At 41.6% G+C, this 16,661-nt stretch overlaps 2 protein-coding genes across 2 annotated transcripts; one reads left to right on the forward strand and one right to left on the reverse strand.

Moving 5' to 3' along the window:
- Positions 1-488: 488 nt before the first annotated feature.
- On the forward strand, positions 489-12,613 carry gad3 (glutamate decarboxylase 3; the record flags this gene model as incomplete). The annotated part of the gene is made up of 16 exons (XM_079530365.1): positions 489-510; positions 2,579-2,719; positions 3,394-3,500; positions 4,598-4,733; positions 4,949-5,039; positions 5,863-5,975; positions 6,318-6,433; positions 6,947-7,026; positions 7,546-7,600; positions 7,845-7,961; positions 8,997-9,061; positions 9,357-9,435; positions 10,841-10,990; positions 11,207-11,314; positions 11,575-11,664; positions 12,307-12,613. 16 exons carry the CDS (start codon positions 489-491, stop codon positions 12,478-12,480), a joined length of 1,644 nt encoding a protein of 547 aa, XP_079386491.1. The 3' UTR covers positions 12,481-12,613.
- Positions 12,614-12,740: 127 nt separating this feature from the next.
- rnf152 (ring finger protein 152) lies at positions 12,741-16,492 on the reverse strand. Its single transcript, XM_079530376.1, has 2 exons — positions 16,418-16,492; positions 12,741-15,092 (listed from the first exon to the last, which is right to left on the reverse strand). Exon 2 carries the CDS (start codon positions 14,697-14,699, stop codon positions 13,494-13,496), a length of 1,206 nt encoding a protein of 401 aa, XP_079386502.1. The 5' UTR covers positions 14,700-15,092; positions 16,418-16,492; the 3' UTR covers positions 12,741-13,493.
- Between the last annotated feature and the right edge of the window lie 169 nt (positions 16,493-16,661).

Here is a 16,661-nt window from a genome sequence, read left to right on the forward strand (position 1 = left end):
AGTGATCCCACGTGATCAGTCTGACAATGCCAGGCTAAGTTTGAATACGGATAGCGATATTTCTTCTTGCTCAGCAGCGTTAGTTTTTATTCAAAGTGAGTGTCACCTTGAATAAATAACTGATACTGCTGCGCAAGAGCAGTGCCATTGCCATCCATAATGTACTGTAACTCCAAAGGTGGACCAGAAATCAAGATCAGATTATTATAATTCAAATGATGCTCCTCATTGACTTACATTGTACTGTGAAACAGCTCTATAAGTTGTAATTTTAGCATGTAAATGAATGCAAACTAAGCTCACTCAGACAATATAGAACATCACAAAACCCAGTACCCTCCCGCCCTCCCTCCTAACCAAACAGTAGTACACCCTTCCTCACATCCATGCTATTTAAATGCACAACGCTTTCCAGAGGATCTCTTCTGCTCGAAGGCACAAAATAGTGAATAGATGGGATAGTTTTTTATTTTGTAAAATACTTTATCATGGATTTCCTTCAGGTGCCAGGTAAGACAGTTACATAGTAATTGTGTTTTTTAATTGTCACTATAGTTTTATGTATATATAATTTATATATGAAATAATATTCAAATCCAATTACCAGTGTACATGATTTCCTTTTTCTGACCAATCCCCCCCAAGTTTTCATCAATAATTAAATGTCATTAACATGCATACAGCCGTGTGATTGTGATGTTTAAAAAAAACTTGCAACCTTGTTCATTCCTAAAACCTGACCTAACCCTTGATTTGTTTTTGATATGAGTCATTGAGAGACTAATTATCTTTATTGACATACAATGAGTTAAACATTTCTATTAGATTTTAGTATTTTCAACTTTTCTTTTTATTAATAAAATGCTATATTTTAACCAATATGTTATGTTAATACAGTAGACCTATACAGTAAGTAGCATGTCTGACTACAGGTTGTTCCTCGTTTCGTTTTTTTTTAATTTAGAAAATGCACCACTTTGTAACTTCTGTTTTAGTGATCTATAAGGAGTAGAGGTAAATAAGGTGGAGGACTTTAAGGGTACCAGGTCATCTCGCCCCTTTTCCAACTCGCCCCCGCGAAAAGTGAAGACTGCTCGCCACAGAAATTCGAAAAGTGAAGACGGCTAGCCACAGAATTTCGAATAGTCATAGCACTTTATAGTACACATGTATAATATATATATATAATATAGTATAGTATAGTATAGTAGTAACTTCTAAGGTTTTAAATTCTCGGTCCGTTGGGGCGACCGCTCTTCCCGTTGGGGCGACCGATCTTCGCCGCTTTGGGCGAGTTGGAAAAGGGGCGAGCCGTCTCGTATTCACTTTAAGTGCTTAGGGTCAACATTCCAGAGAATGTGGGAAAGGGGTGAATAAACAAGTGCAAGCAGGTTGTAACAGGTGTAGAAAAGAATGAAAGGGAATGGGTGTACAAGACGGTGGTGAGCAGCTATGTTGGATGGTTAACTTTAAACTTTAGAGACAGTTACACTGATGAAAAGACAGGAAGCAGAGCTGGTGATGACTAAAAGGTGACTAAAAGGATGGATAGGATCTGGAACGAGTTCAGCAGAGGGACAGCGCATGCCAGATGTTTCGGAGATAAAGCCAGAGATGCCAGAACGGAGATGGTTTGAACATGTACAAAGGAGGGATGGGTATATTGGTAGAAGGATGCTGAGGTTGGAACTGAGGCCTCCCGTCTGGCAGTTCCAACAAAGTCAGTTGGCGTGAAAGAAGAGGAGGCAGAGGAATGGAAAGGAGAAGAAGAAATAAAGTTGTAAAAGGGAGTTCCAGCCGTGCCTCCAGCTCTAGCCTATAGCAGGCCAGTCTGGTGCATCTCAGGAGCAGGACAGATAACATGCGAACAAGAAGGCACTGGAGCAGCTCAGACGATTTAGGCCCTTATTTTATTATAACAGGGTGCAGGTAAAAAACGAGAAACGTTTCGATGTGTCAATTACATCTTCGTCAGGTCATAGCCCGAGGGGGCAACACAGTAAGGCTTAAGTACACACATGGTGCAGGGGGCATGCTAAGGGCATGCCCCCTGCACCATGTGTGTACTTATTGTATGTGTGTACTTACCATGTATGTGTGTGTACTTACCATGTTTTTCACGTGGAACCTAACCTGTTAGGTTCCACGTGAAAAATATGTAAGTACACAAATGGTAAGTACACACATACTTATTGTATGTGTGTACTTACCATTTGTGTACTTACATATTTTTCACGTGGAACCTAACAGGTTAGGTTCCACGTGAAAAATATGTATGAACTAATGATTGCTGGCTGTGTGACATTGGTTAACTAAGGGCCTGCCCCCTGCACCATGTGTGTACTTAAGCCTTACTGTGTTGCCCCCTCGGGCTATGACCTGACGAAGATGTAATTGACACATCGAAACGTTGTCGCTTTTTACCTGCACCCTGTTATAATAAAATAAGGGCCTAAATCGTCTGAGCTGCTCCAGTGCCTTCTTGTTCGCGAGAAATAAAGTTGTTTATATTACTACTATTATTATTATTATTATTCAAAGAGTCTGTTTTTATTCCGTTTTTGACCCCTCTCTCTAGAAAGAATCATAGACAATAGCTCCACTAATGAAACTGACAGGGGCAAACAGGATGGAGGTGCTCGCTACCTTTCCCACAAAGCATTACTGGCCTGCAAAAACACCCAGAGACCTATGGACTTCAGCAACATCTACAGCAAAGGTGTGTGTGTGTGTGTGTGCGTGTGTGTGTGTGTGTGTGTGTGTGTGTGTGTGTGTGTGTGTGTGTGTGTGTGTGTGTGTGTGTGTGTGTGTGTGCATGGCTTTGTTAAGGTTTTATGGCGTAATGTTGTTAGAATGACACCCTTATCGACATTATTTACATTATGATACTTACAGTATGTAACAATCAAACAATGTAACAACACAAGCCTTCACACTGTGACTGGCTCAGGAGGTAGAGCAGGTCGTCCAATGATCCATTGCTCCCGATGTGCTGGTTGGTACCTTGCATGGCTTCCGCCGCAATCGGTGTATGAATGTGTGTGTGAATGGGTGAATGTAATGCACAATCTATGTAAAGCGCCTTGGATAAAGGCGCTATATAAATGCACCATTTCCACAGAGCAAAGTAAAAGACCGGGTCAATAATGACATGACTCCCATGTAGCTCTTGGACATTATGTGGGCAGTCTATGATGTCAGTCACCTACTTTATAAAGTAGGTAAAAATGTCTTGTATGTGTACTGTGAGTGTGTGTGTGTGTGTGTGTGTGTGTGTGTGTGTGTGTGTGTGTGTGTGTGTGTGCGTGCGTGCGTGCGTGCGTGCGTGCGTGCGTGCGTGCGTGCGTGCGTGCGTGCGTGCGTGCGTGCGTGCGTGCGTGCACGTGGTCCCAGATCTGATCCCAGCATTAGGAGGTGAAGAAGCGACCAGATGTTTCTTCCAGGAGCTGGTGAATATCCTACTGGGTTATGTTTGCAAATCCAGTCAGAGGAGTTCCAAGGTACATGGGTATACATGTTTATTCATACTGCATGGTGACATCATACAGTTGGGTGCCACCGATATTGTCCCTTATCATTTGACCCATTTAGGCCTGACCTCAAAATTTTAAAAAATCCTTCTAAATCCTCCAGTTTTCTGAAATAAATATTTTCACGATTTTTCAAAAATAGCAGACCTACAAGCTCGTATCCTATGAGCTTGTAGATCTGCTATTTTTCAATAGCTAAATTATAACATAATGTTTAAAACACCAAAAGGGGTTCCCGCCCAAAATGGGTTAACTGTCCTTTTGCGCAGATCACGCAAACCTCAGCAAAAAGAAAAGGACAATATCGATGGCCTCCAACTGTACCTGTCCTTCAAGGTTCACAATGTTTCTTGTCACATGTTCTTGTCCACAAAGGCCAATCTACTTGAGACTGCCAACTTGGGATTGGCTACTGGTGAACAGTTCAGCTGTACTTTGATGGCCTGGCCATCAAGAGTCATTGACTCATTCAGGAAAAAGCTGCGGGTTTCAGGATAAACTGTTAGGGATGAATCCTCAGGACTATGTAGGGTGTAGGGAGGAGTCAATTACAGGAGCTCAATTGGCTACCAGTAGAGGCCAGCGGGCCTTATGCTGCATTCAGACAGGCAGATGCAAAGATACAGTCTAAGTCTACCATTCATTTTCAATGGAAGCCAGCGATATGAAGCTACAGTGCAAAACCGACATTTGTAGCTGCTGCAAAATAATAATAATAATCTAATCTATCTTTGCACCTTGTATCTTTTGCATCTGCTCGTGTGAACGTACCATACGTCCCAGTTACTACTTCCTCAGAGTAGGAGCCACAGATCCAGAGCAAGCCATGGTAATGTATACTCAGTAAAGTTGTTGAATGAAAATCAGACATTGTTCATTCACATTTTAGAGAATTGATAATGAGTTGCCATTAGCTATCAAGCAGGTATAAAATGCATAATAAAATAAGGATGTTTTCTATCACCTCTGCGAGTTGATAGGATGTATCCTTCCAAATGAGAAATGGCCCGAGGGATCTTGATAGCACGTATTGACTGCCTTACTTTGGCGCTTCCCTGTGTGTCGAGGTGCTGGACTTTCATCAACCCCACCAATTGAAAGAAGGTCTGGAGGGCTTCAGCCTGGACCTGCCTGACCAGCCAGAGGCCCTGGAGCAGATACTGGTCGACTGTAGGGACACACTCAAGTATGGTGTCAAAACAGGTGTGTGCGGGAATGGAATTTCTATGGTCGTCATAGCAAATTTCCAGGTGTTTGTGTCCAAGCTTGTGTTGCTATCCATTAGCGAACACAAACTGAAGCAGTAATGATGAGGGAATGGGATTTATTTATTTTCACGTGAAAGTTTCGGAACATAGGTGAACCTCCCATGATAGAGGGCAGATTTTTGACCTTTGACCTTTTGACCATTTCTACAGGACATCCCCGCTTCTTCAACCAGCTGTCATCAGGTCTGGATATGATTGGCTTAGCCGGCGAGTGGCTGACCTCTACTGCCAACACTAACATGTAAGGACACAGGATCTCTTCCTGTTCAAATAAAGACGTTAGTGATATGAGCTACAGTACAGATAAGAGACACAAGATTAAACTATATTGATGCCTGTGAAGAAATTGAGTATAGATCAGTGGTTTTCAACCAGTGGTCCGGGGACCAGCAGTGGCCCTTGAGGGGGTTCCAGGTGGTCCCCAGCTAAATGATAGAGTTGGTAACCAAATACTAGTGTACATGGACCCTTATGGATCTTTAACTCTTGAGAGTGTAAAATTAAACGCTCTCAAGAGTTAAATTATTGTTAAACATCTGCATTACTTAATTCACAAGAAGTCTACACAATTAGAGAATTTAGAAGAATTTATATTTTGATCGTTTGCCTGTTATGTCTCCTAATGGTGCCCAACATCAATAAAGCAGGGAATTGTGGACAAAATCTTATCCAACAACAACATATTCTTTAGTTTTGGGTCTGAGAGGCTAAATCTCATGGTGGTCTGTGGCTCAAACACAGAATAAATAATGGGCCTTGATATGAAAAGGGTTGAAACACGCTGGTAGATAAATCTACTGATAAATCTACTTGATTGAAAACTTTATTAGCAGTTTTGAAGTACAAGTAGGACAGTCAAAGGCTATGCTAAAATGATAACATAAAAAGCCCCAGTGGGCTTGTTTCCATTGTGCTATAAATGCAACAACGATATAAGCTTGATATGAATGTCCAGTACTTTTATTCTAAAATTCTACATAAGTGCTCCTATATTTTTCTTTGGAAATATTTGAAAGATTGAATGAATTGTGTTCACTGTTCACTAATGAAAGCTATTCTACCAGGTTTACATATGAAGTCTCTCCAGTCTTCATCCTCATGGAGGAAGTTCTACTGAAGAAGATGCAAAGCATTGTGGGATGGGCTGAGGATGAGGGAGATGGTATCTTCTGCCCAGGTAAAACATGGACCGATGGACGGATGAGTGGAGGAATTCATTATGGGATGAATGGATGACAAGAAGAGTTTAATAAATGAATGATGTATTATTCTTAAGGCCGGTTCTAAATCCTGACTTTTCTGAAAACCGTCAAATATTTATTCAAAAATGAGAAAAAATGTATATTGCTATAATACTGTACATAGCAACAACTACCCCAAAAGGGGAAATGTGACGAATGACGATACACCTTAAAAATGTCTTACTGAAGATCTACTCTGCATTAAATATCTGCAAATAAGTTGTTTACGTGGTAAAGGTGACCTTTGAACCCTGTAAAACCTCTGTATTTTCCCAAAGGAGGAACAATATCCAACCTGTACAGCATCCAAGTAGCCAGGTACCATTTCTACCCAGAGGTGAAGACCAGTGGGATGAGGGCACTGCCTCGGCTGGCTCTTTTCACCTCAGAACATGTAATACAACACACAACATGTCGTGGTAACAAGTATTGTGTTTCATTTATTTTTTAGGTATGCTTAGCTTGCCTTAAGTTTACATTGTAAGTGTTGAGTTGACTCTTTTCTCCCGAGTACAGCAAGAGCCATAATAGTGCTAGAAGACCTACACGGTATATATACTTTGGCATACAATGACTAGTGAACATATTTTATCTACAAGTTCACAGTGCCTCACATAATTTGTGACGTGACGCATTGTGAGCTTGTACTGTAGGTCTGCTATTTTTGAAAATGTGTCATGATATGGCCAAAAGAGGGATGGTAGGTTTAAATTGGTATTGGTTAACTCATGTGGAGTGGGAAGGTAGCCTAATTCCACCATTTTCCTTTGTATGATAACTCAACCAAGTCTTTTGAACGTTTAAGATCAAAGCAAAGTGCCTATTGTTTGTTCCAAGAATAGCATTGATATTATTTGCCCCACAGGGCTAGTGGAACAAATGACAAATGACTTTCTATACTGTGTAGAGCCACTACTCTGTGAAGAAAGCAGCCGCAGCCCTGGGGCTTGGCAGTGAGAATGTGGTGGTGGTGACATGTGATGAAAGGTTAGTGGAGACTGAGAGCAATATTGAACAAAAGAAATGTTTGCACACCTGTTGGAGGAAACTAATGGGTGTGTGTGTGTGTGTGTGTGTGTGTGTGTGTGTGTGTGTGTGTGTGTGTGTGTGTGTGTGTGTGTGTGTGTGTGTGTGTGTGTGTGTGTGTGTGTGTGTGTGTGTGTGTGTGTGTGTGTGTGTGTGTGTGTGTGTGTGTGTGTGTGTGTGTGTCTTTGTTACTTATCTGTTTACTGATGCGTTTATTCCATGTCTATGGAATTGTGGGGTAGACAGAATGAACCATCCTTTTTCCCCTGTAGAAATTCCCATACCAAACTAGCTGTGTAGATGATCTTCAATGTACATATAGTACATGTACATAGTTCATATAGGGTAGGATAGACATTTATTGATTTTCATAAGAAAAACACAAAACAGCTAATAATGACAACAACAGATAAGAAAAAGGTCATCCAGGTAAGATTTCCTAAAGTTGTAATAAACTGTTGTCATGTATGTGTTGTTAAGAGGGAAGATGATTCCTGCTGCGCTAGAGGCTTCCATACTGACAGCTAAAGATAAGGTAGGTATAGAGGATAAAGACTTTTCATTTTCTTTTGCATACATAGCTGCCATCAACCAAAAAGAAAAAAAGAAAAATTAGTCCAAGGCACTCTTCATAAAGTCCACATAAATGTTTTAATGTCAGCCTAGTTCATAATGTCAGAGGGTTTTTGAGCCAAAGATCTACGGCTGTGTATTACTGTGCATTTCTGTAAGCTGAATGAATAATACATGTGTGTATAAAAACTCCCCTCTGGCTCCAGGGTTGGGATCCATTCTATGTCAACGCCACAGCGGGTACCACTGTGTATGGAGCCTTCGATCCTCTCCACGCCATCGCAGATATCTGCCAACAGCATTCACTGTGGCTGCATGTTGATGTACAGACGTTTATGAATACCGCCAACCCACACACACACACACACACACACACACACACGCACACACACACACACACACACACACACACACACACACACACACACACACACACACACACACACACACACACACACACTTTACACATTGCACACATACAAGACATTGCTGTTTGGACTCTTGTAGGCTATGTCTAGATTAGACCAGAGCTAACATTACAAGCATGCATAGGCTAATTTCACATGCAAACATATGGTGCATCTGCTTCGATCCAGATGTGTTGCATGCCCTTTCCAGTCTCTCTACTGTCCTACCCAAATAAAGCCTAAGTCTAAAACAATATGCACAATATGTGAAACTGAAATCTGTTTCTTTGCAGGATTAAATGTTCTCACAGCAATGTGATGTTGTGTTACCCCAGTAAGATATAGAGAAGAGCATACTGTACATCTAAGTCATAAGCATAAGTCTGATTGACAGTCTTTTCAATTCTTGAAATGTGTTAACGGCTGGACAAGAGCACCACCTAGTGGATCTTCTAACAGAAAACCACACCCTACTTCAACTCAAGCGGAACACTGCACCTGCTGCTATTTATTTAAATGTTTTGTATTTCCTCATGGCATCACGTTTATGTACACACACATCTTGCATATGATGATGTTGTTCTAAACATCATGTACATCATGTTGCAACATATGCTATTTGTATGTACATATCTTTTTGAGTATTTGACCTGTTTCTAGCCTGTGTTTTTCTCCTGCTCTTACTCTATCTCCATCCTCCTCTGTTTTCACAATAAAAAGTGTGCACAAAAGAAGAAGAAAAAAGAAGAAATAAAACACCTACACCTGTAGTGTAAACCTGATGTGACAATATAGTTGATTCTGATAGAGTAGACAGTACACACACTGAAATAGCCTAGGCTACACATCCAATAAGGATGGGGAAATAAAGAAAAGAAAATCAGTATTATACAGAAAGTCAAATCATCCTCATCATCTTTCTCTCATTTGCTCTCTTCTCTGTCCCTCTAGGCAGCTTGGGGCGGGGGCTTGCTGATGTCAAAGAGACACCAGGTCAAACTTGAGGGCATTGAACGGTAATTACACCTGCGTCACCTTTCACCTAAAATACTTTCGGTAACTACTCACCAGATATAGTTCACAGTGAGCTGGCTGATCCGTACCTTCCTAACCTTTAAGGTGTATGCTTGCACGAAAAGTGACAAGTTCAGAGACTAAACATTGCCAATGATGTTTCATATGAGTTGTCTGAATTTGCAGTTTTTCTTTTATCACCGCTACGATTTGTCTGCTTAAAATGACAGAGACATTTTTATTAAACCATATCCATTGAAATCCTATATACTTCTATTTTTTTATGCTTCTCCACAGCGCCTGGTCTGTAACATGGAACCCCCACAAAATGATGGGTGTCCCCCTGCAATGTTCCGTCATTCTGGTCAAGAAGAGAGTGAGAAATAATAAATAATAATTATTTTATTTTCTACGTTTACTATTATGTATGTGTAGAGTTCCAGGCAGCTTTGCTTTGCTAAACAATGGATCCATATTTTAAATATTTTATTTTTTTATTATAATTCAATTGGGCTGGAATCCCATATCAGGGCAACAAATAAAGCGTTCTTTTAGAGAACTTTTGTGCTGCTATGTGCTATTTTCAGCAACTGAATCTCAAAAAGAGATTTAGAGTACCACCATATAGGCCATTAGATATTTGGTTTAATTCTTTGATTTTTAGTCATTGAAAGCCTACTGCACATAAAGAAACTCAAAGGAACTTTTTTTCAAAATCATCTCCATATATGGCTCAATAATGCTCACTATGGGAGTGGGACATTACATTTCTGTTCTGTCTACATGCTCTGGGTCTCAGAGGTTGTTTGTGTTCTCGAAAATGTGCATACTAATGACATCTTCAGTGGTAATTTCAAACAAGACTTAAAACTTTTTTAACGTTTTAATTGATACAAGAACAATGGCTTTTCAGCATTCCTCTACATCTTTTGTGTATCGTCAAATTGGACCCCAGCCATGCCCTCGTCTCTGGTCCTATGTTGAAGAGGCTGGCTTCTGAGAGTGCATGGTCTGTATAGGAGGCAGGTGGTAATTATGTTTGGCAGGCTGCTCAAGCTCGCCACACTCACATGCTGTGCCATTTGCCAAGCCCCACTTCTTCAAGGAATGATTTGAAGTCTCCGACCCCAGTGGGTAGGCAGTTCATCAGGGGCCATTGCTTGCTGGCATGGTAGATCTTCATCTTTGATGCCATCCCCCGGGTCCTAGATGTAGCGATGGATTCGTGTGGGTCTGGCTGTTTCCCACTACTGCTTCCAAGCTGCCACCATCCAATGCGTTAATAGACAGGTCCTCAGGGATAGAACAGTGCATCTCTTGCCGCATTACTGTAGGTATGGCGGTAGGCCACTTTAGTCTGCTTGTCGTTGTAGTGTCATGCAGGACATGTCAGGAATGTTTCTGGGCTTGCCATGCCAATGCGAGGGTAGCAGCCTCCTGTTGGAGGCTGCTGGCCAACGTGATTCTCGCTATAGGACTGGCAGGTGAAACACAGGGCTGGGCTTCAGGCAACCAGCTATGATCTGGAGGGTCAACCTTTTTGACCTGTTCAGCAGAGCATGCTAACTTTCAAGGAAGTCAAAGACTGTAGTTTTCCATTAGCCCCACTGATGATGTCATTGGTAGACAGTTTTCTGAACTGTCCACAGCCCACCTCTGAGATGCAGAGTGAATAGACAAAATTATGTACATAAGTTTACAATTTTGTTATGTTGATATTATGTGCAATTCACCCTTTTTGTGTGAAATGTATAGACCCTATCCCTGTCTGCCGCCTCTAGGGACTGCTACAGGAGTGTAACCAGATTGGAGCTGATTACCTTTTTCAGACAGACAAACACTATGACGTCTCCTATGACACTGGAGATAAGACCATCCAGTGTGGCCGACACGTAGATGCCTTCAAACTCTGGCTCATGTGGAAAGCAAAGGTGATAAAGTACTCTCTATTATCTATAACATGTACTCCTTTCATATACACTCTATTGCTCTTCATTCTTGTCTCTGTGTCTTTTACAGCATTTTTCACCTGATTTGGGCTTAGTTGTGCACCTCAACTCTTGCAGATTTTCAAGCACAATGTACATGTATAAATCAGGCATTTTGGTTTTCCTCTCTCTCTCTACCTCTGTCCTCGTCTCTGCCAGGGCACTGAGGGTTTTGGATCCCAGGTCAACAAGTGTCTGGAGAATGCTGAGTATCTTTATGATCAACTCCAAAGGAGGGACGACTTTGAACTGGTGTTCAAAAGCAAAGTAAGACTTCGTACGTTACCAAACCAAGCACATAATATGTGCTTGGTTTGTTATTTTTTAAGATGGGATTTCTTACAGCCTATATTATAGGCTGTAAGAAATCCCATCTTAAAAAATAACCTTTATCGTGTTTTCCACATTTTAAAATTTAAAATGCCTCTCAGCCAATCACATGCTGTAAAATGGATGGCTCCCTCTCTCGACCCATCCCTTGTTATTCTACCTCTACCACTATTCCTCTCCTTTTGTTCATTTTCCAGCCAGAGCACAGTAATGTGTGTTTTTGGTACATTCCACCCAGTCTGAAGAAGCTGCCACCTGGCCCTGACAGGAGCAGAAGGCTACACAAGGTCAGTACAGCGCTCACTACTGTAGTTTATCAATGCGTGATGTCATACATACATTTTTCAATTTTAACAAAGTTTGTTATTTAACACATGTGACCTGCCGTACTAAAATCACACAAGCGTCACAGAACATGTGAGCTCTCAGAAAGCAATGTCTAAACTCTTGTTGATGTAAATGGTGTTTCCACTTTGATGTAAAGTAACACTAAAGGTGAGGTATACCTGTGTTAACACACTAATTGTTAGACAGCCAGTACAAATTAGAATTCATTTATTGAAATCTATTGAGAATTTTCTGGCACAGGATGCAATCCTCTTTTTTGATTAAAAAATAAATAAAAAAAGTATAACATGCTGAATATACAGTATCCTCATGCCAATCTATTAAGTTGGCCATTACCTGATTGGCAATGACCTGAAGAATATCTGCGAGGATTGAAACGTTCCTTTGCCTTGAAGCCGGTGTGTGGGTTCTATCTTTTAAAAATGAAACGTTTTTGGCCTGGCACCCACTGTTGATGTGCGTGTAATTGGTTATATTTGTAATGCTGCTAAAACAAATTGGGGCATACAGTAATGCAGCCACAGGGCTGCTACAGTAGTTGTAAATGTTGGGCCACATATTAACATTACACATGTCCTCAGGTGGCTCCTCACATTAAAGCCAGGATGATGGAGCAGGGGACGGTTATGATTGGATACCAGCCGTTTGGATCCACAGTCAATTTCTTCAGGTGTGTGTTCTCCAACCCAGCTACTCAGCCTGAAGACATCGACTTCCTCTTGGATGAAATCGTACGCTTAGGCCACCAGTTCTGACCTCTGTATTCTAGACTTTCACTCGCTGCTGCTTTCCATTACACTTTTACACACTCATTTCCTGCTATGGTGCAACACTATAATGTAATGGTGGATTTAAAGTAGTGCAGATGGGTTTCACAATACCAGAGTATACATAGTATACAATAACATATACCACCAACATAACTTCAAGGATATTCTATACTGTAAATTGAATAAAAGACCCTGTATATACAGTAGACATATGTTCTTTAATATTAAAGAAATGGGGACCAGTAGGCCATATCTTATCATACCACTATTCCATTTGAGGTTAATGACAGACATCTTAAATGTATCAAAATGTTGCCCCACATTCCAGTATCTGTACATAATCTTATAACTATACTGAATCACTTTTAAGCTGTGTAAGCAATGAAGCATGCATGTAAACATGCATTTCCGATGCCATGTGCTCTCCTTTATCAAGATAATGTAGCCCCTCAATAAAAATACTGTATTATAAAAAACAAAAGGATAATGTAGGCCCAATACTTGTTAGAACATGTTTGCTGTCTATTCCTATCCTATCTCGCCTATCTCTGCATCAGCCCATTATGTCTTGTGGTTTGTGCAAATGTACTGTATATATATTCTCTCCGTGTGCTTAATACACTTTAGAACATGTGACACTGCCTTGTTGTCATTTTTGTTCTCAGAGATGGCACTTGCTTGCAGAAGGGTAATTCCATCAAATGAACAGTCACAGTCACTCTGACTACTATTGTAGAGGAACGCAGTTAACATAATGACAGAGGACTCTACTGTATATCATAACGTGTACAGTAGCAATTATTAAGGATAACTTTGATAACAGACTGCTTGAACTGTCAATCTCCCTCTCTCCTCTATGATAGCTTTCCTCAAACATTGAATACTGCACTGAGTTTAAAGACTTTACAGGATATTGCACATTTACCTATAGGTGTAAACAGTAAAGGGGAGAGGGGATGAAGGTAAGAGGTAAACTGCACCAGAGAGGGAGGCATTACTTATCTGCAACTTATCATGGTGAATGGCTTGGGTGAACAGGTCATGCTATGCAGGACAATGTAAATCAGCATGAACACACCCAGGCCCAAAGTAATTACAGCGCACATGCTGGTCCAGATCTTACGAGACTTTGTCTCTTCTTCAGTCCTTTCATTCTGTCCTTCCTCGTCCTCCCTCAGTCGCTCTCTCTGGACTTCCATCTCTCTCTCTGTCCACCTTCCATCTCTGCTCGCACGCCACATCGTGGAGTGTCCTTCTCCTGGCAGGGACCTCAATCTGTATCCCCCTGGAAGAAACGGCACAGCTCGGCCGGGCTCGACGCTCCCTCCCTCCAGGACTCCGCCTCGGTGGAAATGCATTGTTCCCATGGCAGCGTCTCTCATAAGACCTGGAGGAAGCTGGTTTAAGCCGGCCATGATTGTACCGGAGTTTGAAACTTGGTCTCTGTCACTGCCCACCGAGAGGGAGGAGTTGGTGCTGGGTAACACTCGTATAAAGACAGTGGTGAACTCTGGTGCCAACAGGTGTGCCAGGGACGATGTCATGGGAACAGCACCCATTATGTACTCATCGTCAGGGAGACGGTCGACGGTTGGACCGTCCGAAAGCACTGTGACACCACGACACCAGGGGCAGACGATGACTAGCCGAGTGGTTTGATTTCCGGTTGGACGTTGTAGCCATATCTCGCTCAAACCCGGCATTTCCCCGGTTTGATCCGCCGTTAGGTCAGTGACATTGAAGTTCGTCACACCTTGATCACTCATCATTTGGTCATTGCTGATTGAAGTCTGAAACTCCGGCCTCGTCATGTTGGTTGTCTGCACTGTCCCCACACTGTCCACAGCCACCTCCGCAGATCTGTTTCTGACTGGACCATCTGTGGGCTGGGTGCTGCTCTCAGACTCGTTCCGTCGCATCATCTCATGCCATCTGTTCTCCGCTCCGTCATTCCCGTTGGCCTCCATGCTCTCTGAATAACGGTGAATAATCTGCGCGTGGGGAGCGTTCTCCATGTGACTGAGTCCATACGTTAGAGCGGCGCCTCTCTGGTCTACCTTCACCTCGGCGTGTGTGACGGTGACCATGCGGCTCAAGCAGGCTGAGCAGCAGGTGTGCCGACAGGCCAGCCGCTTGGCCCGCCGATGCTGACTGTATTCATTCAGACATATCTGACACTCCCATTTACAGGGGACACCTTCCATGGTCAATTACTTTGTCCTTCTGATATTATTGCTCTGGGAGTATGTGGGTGTGGGTGGGGGGGGGGGGCAGGCACAGTTAGTGTAGCAAATGCACTTAGAACTGGGAAGTGTCCTGAAAGGTCCTTGATTAGGTGACAATGCTATTCAATGCATGGCTCTGTGCCAGCATGGAGACAATTTCCCAACGAGGATAAATGCAGGATCAAATAAAGTTGTGTCATCTGTCTCAAACAACTCAGAAGTCAGAACAGTGTCAGGCTCTCCACCAGGTGTGACCAGATTCCATCTCTATCTCCTTTTGTCTCATGGTGTCCTGATTCAAAATGCAGCAGAGAAGAGAAACAGCATTTCAAATTGATGGCATGTAAAACATTTGTCTGGCTCCACTGTGCTCTGCAAAAGTCAAGAGAAGATATATCCATTATTCAGTGCAGTGGTGTAGCCTAATCCCATGTTTATTCTCCTGTAAACAGTGTGGATGAGATAAGTGTACTTTCCAACACACTGTCAAAAGGTAACATTCCCCACTATATGACAAAGAACAGGCATCTGACCCAAGACCTGACAGATATAAAATGATTAAATTAATTGTATTTTTGTGTGGCAACAGGATATCCATGCAAAGTACACTACACACAGATGTTTGATGATCAAAAAAGCACTATCAAGAAACTTGTGTTTTGGTTAGGGCCATGATGTCCCCAGAAGACTAACAGTGAATGGCATTCCAGAACTCCCCTCCTCTTAATACTGATTGATTACTAAGATGAACTACATTATACCTAGTAAGTATCAAGTATGTAATAGTCCAATTGAGTGATCACAACAGTAGAGAAGTGTGTGTGTGTGTGTGTGTGTGTCATGGTATCTTGTATTCTAGGGATCAGTTTTAATTGAACAAGATCCTTTTCTTGTTCAAGTTTTGCACAAAAACACAAATATGCAAGCAATTTGTAAATTAAAATTGTACAAATACATGATTACTTTTCATTTATACAAATGGAAACCTGCCGTGCTTTTTGTTCTTGCTTAATGTAAATCGCTCTGGATTAAGAGCATCTGCTAAATGCCTAAATTGTACACAAATATGCTAATTACTAGGTAAAGTCCACAGAGACATTATGTGCAATGTCAATAAAACTTTACACTTACCAAACCAGTTGGTCAAGAGCCATAACACCTTGTGAAAATGGATAAACTGTACTGCTGCTTAAGGCTCACATGAGCTCCACATTTAACTTCATTAAGTGAATGTTATGTGAACCCAGGAAATTAAACTACCGGTACATTCAATTTCTTTACACACTAGGCTACTAACAAAATGCTCCACTGAGCATAATGCATTCTGAAATGAAGAGACTCCAATGGCAATATAGTAAGTTCCTGTATACCCACGTAAACTCATAATCTTTTGAGAATGATGAGATATCTTATTCTTAATAATTTAATTAGAACCAAAAAAAAAAGCAGATAAACTCTTGAGGCAACATTGCAGGTAGGCTATATGTCCTACCATGATCAAGATAAACATTAACCTAACGAAGTCCCAGACTCTCACCCATTAAAGCAATGTTGACAAACACTGTACAATTTTGCAAGTTCAAGTTGTAATCTGTAAATCAAATGCAGCCGGTCCTGCAGTAGCCCAATAACCTGACTCACAATACCCGTAGGTTTCAAAAGTAGCCTAGCAATTCCTGACGATATCGCAAACTTACCTTCTCTTTTAATACCATGCAAAACGACAAGATGAGCCTTGAAAAAACAAAAACAACCCGGTTGTTTTGACTGTAGGCTAGTAGTGACTAGTGAGTGAGTTTGCCGCACCTTAAATAAGGCTGTTCAGACCAGTGCGCTTCAGTGGGGGCGTTTCCATTCCAAGGTACGTACTAGCATTTATATACTTGTTTGTAAACACATTCCTTACATTATAAGCTTCTGTCGACCATAATATGTAGATAA

Source organism: Electrona antarctica (assembly GCF_951216825.1).
Source record: "Electrona antarctica genome assembly, chromosome: 19".
NCBI classification, from domain to species: domain Eukaryota; kingdom Metazoa; phylum Chordata; class Actinopteri; order Myctophiformes; family Myctophidae; genus Electrona; species Electrona antarctica.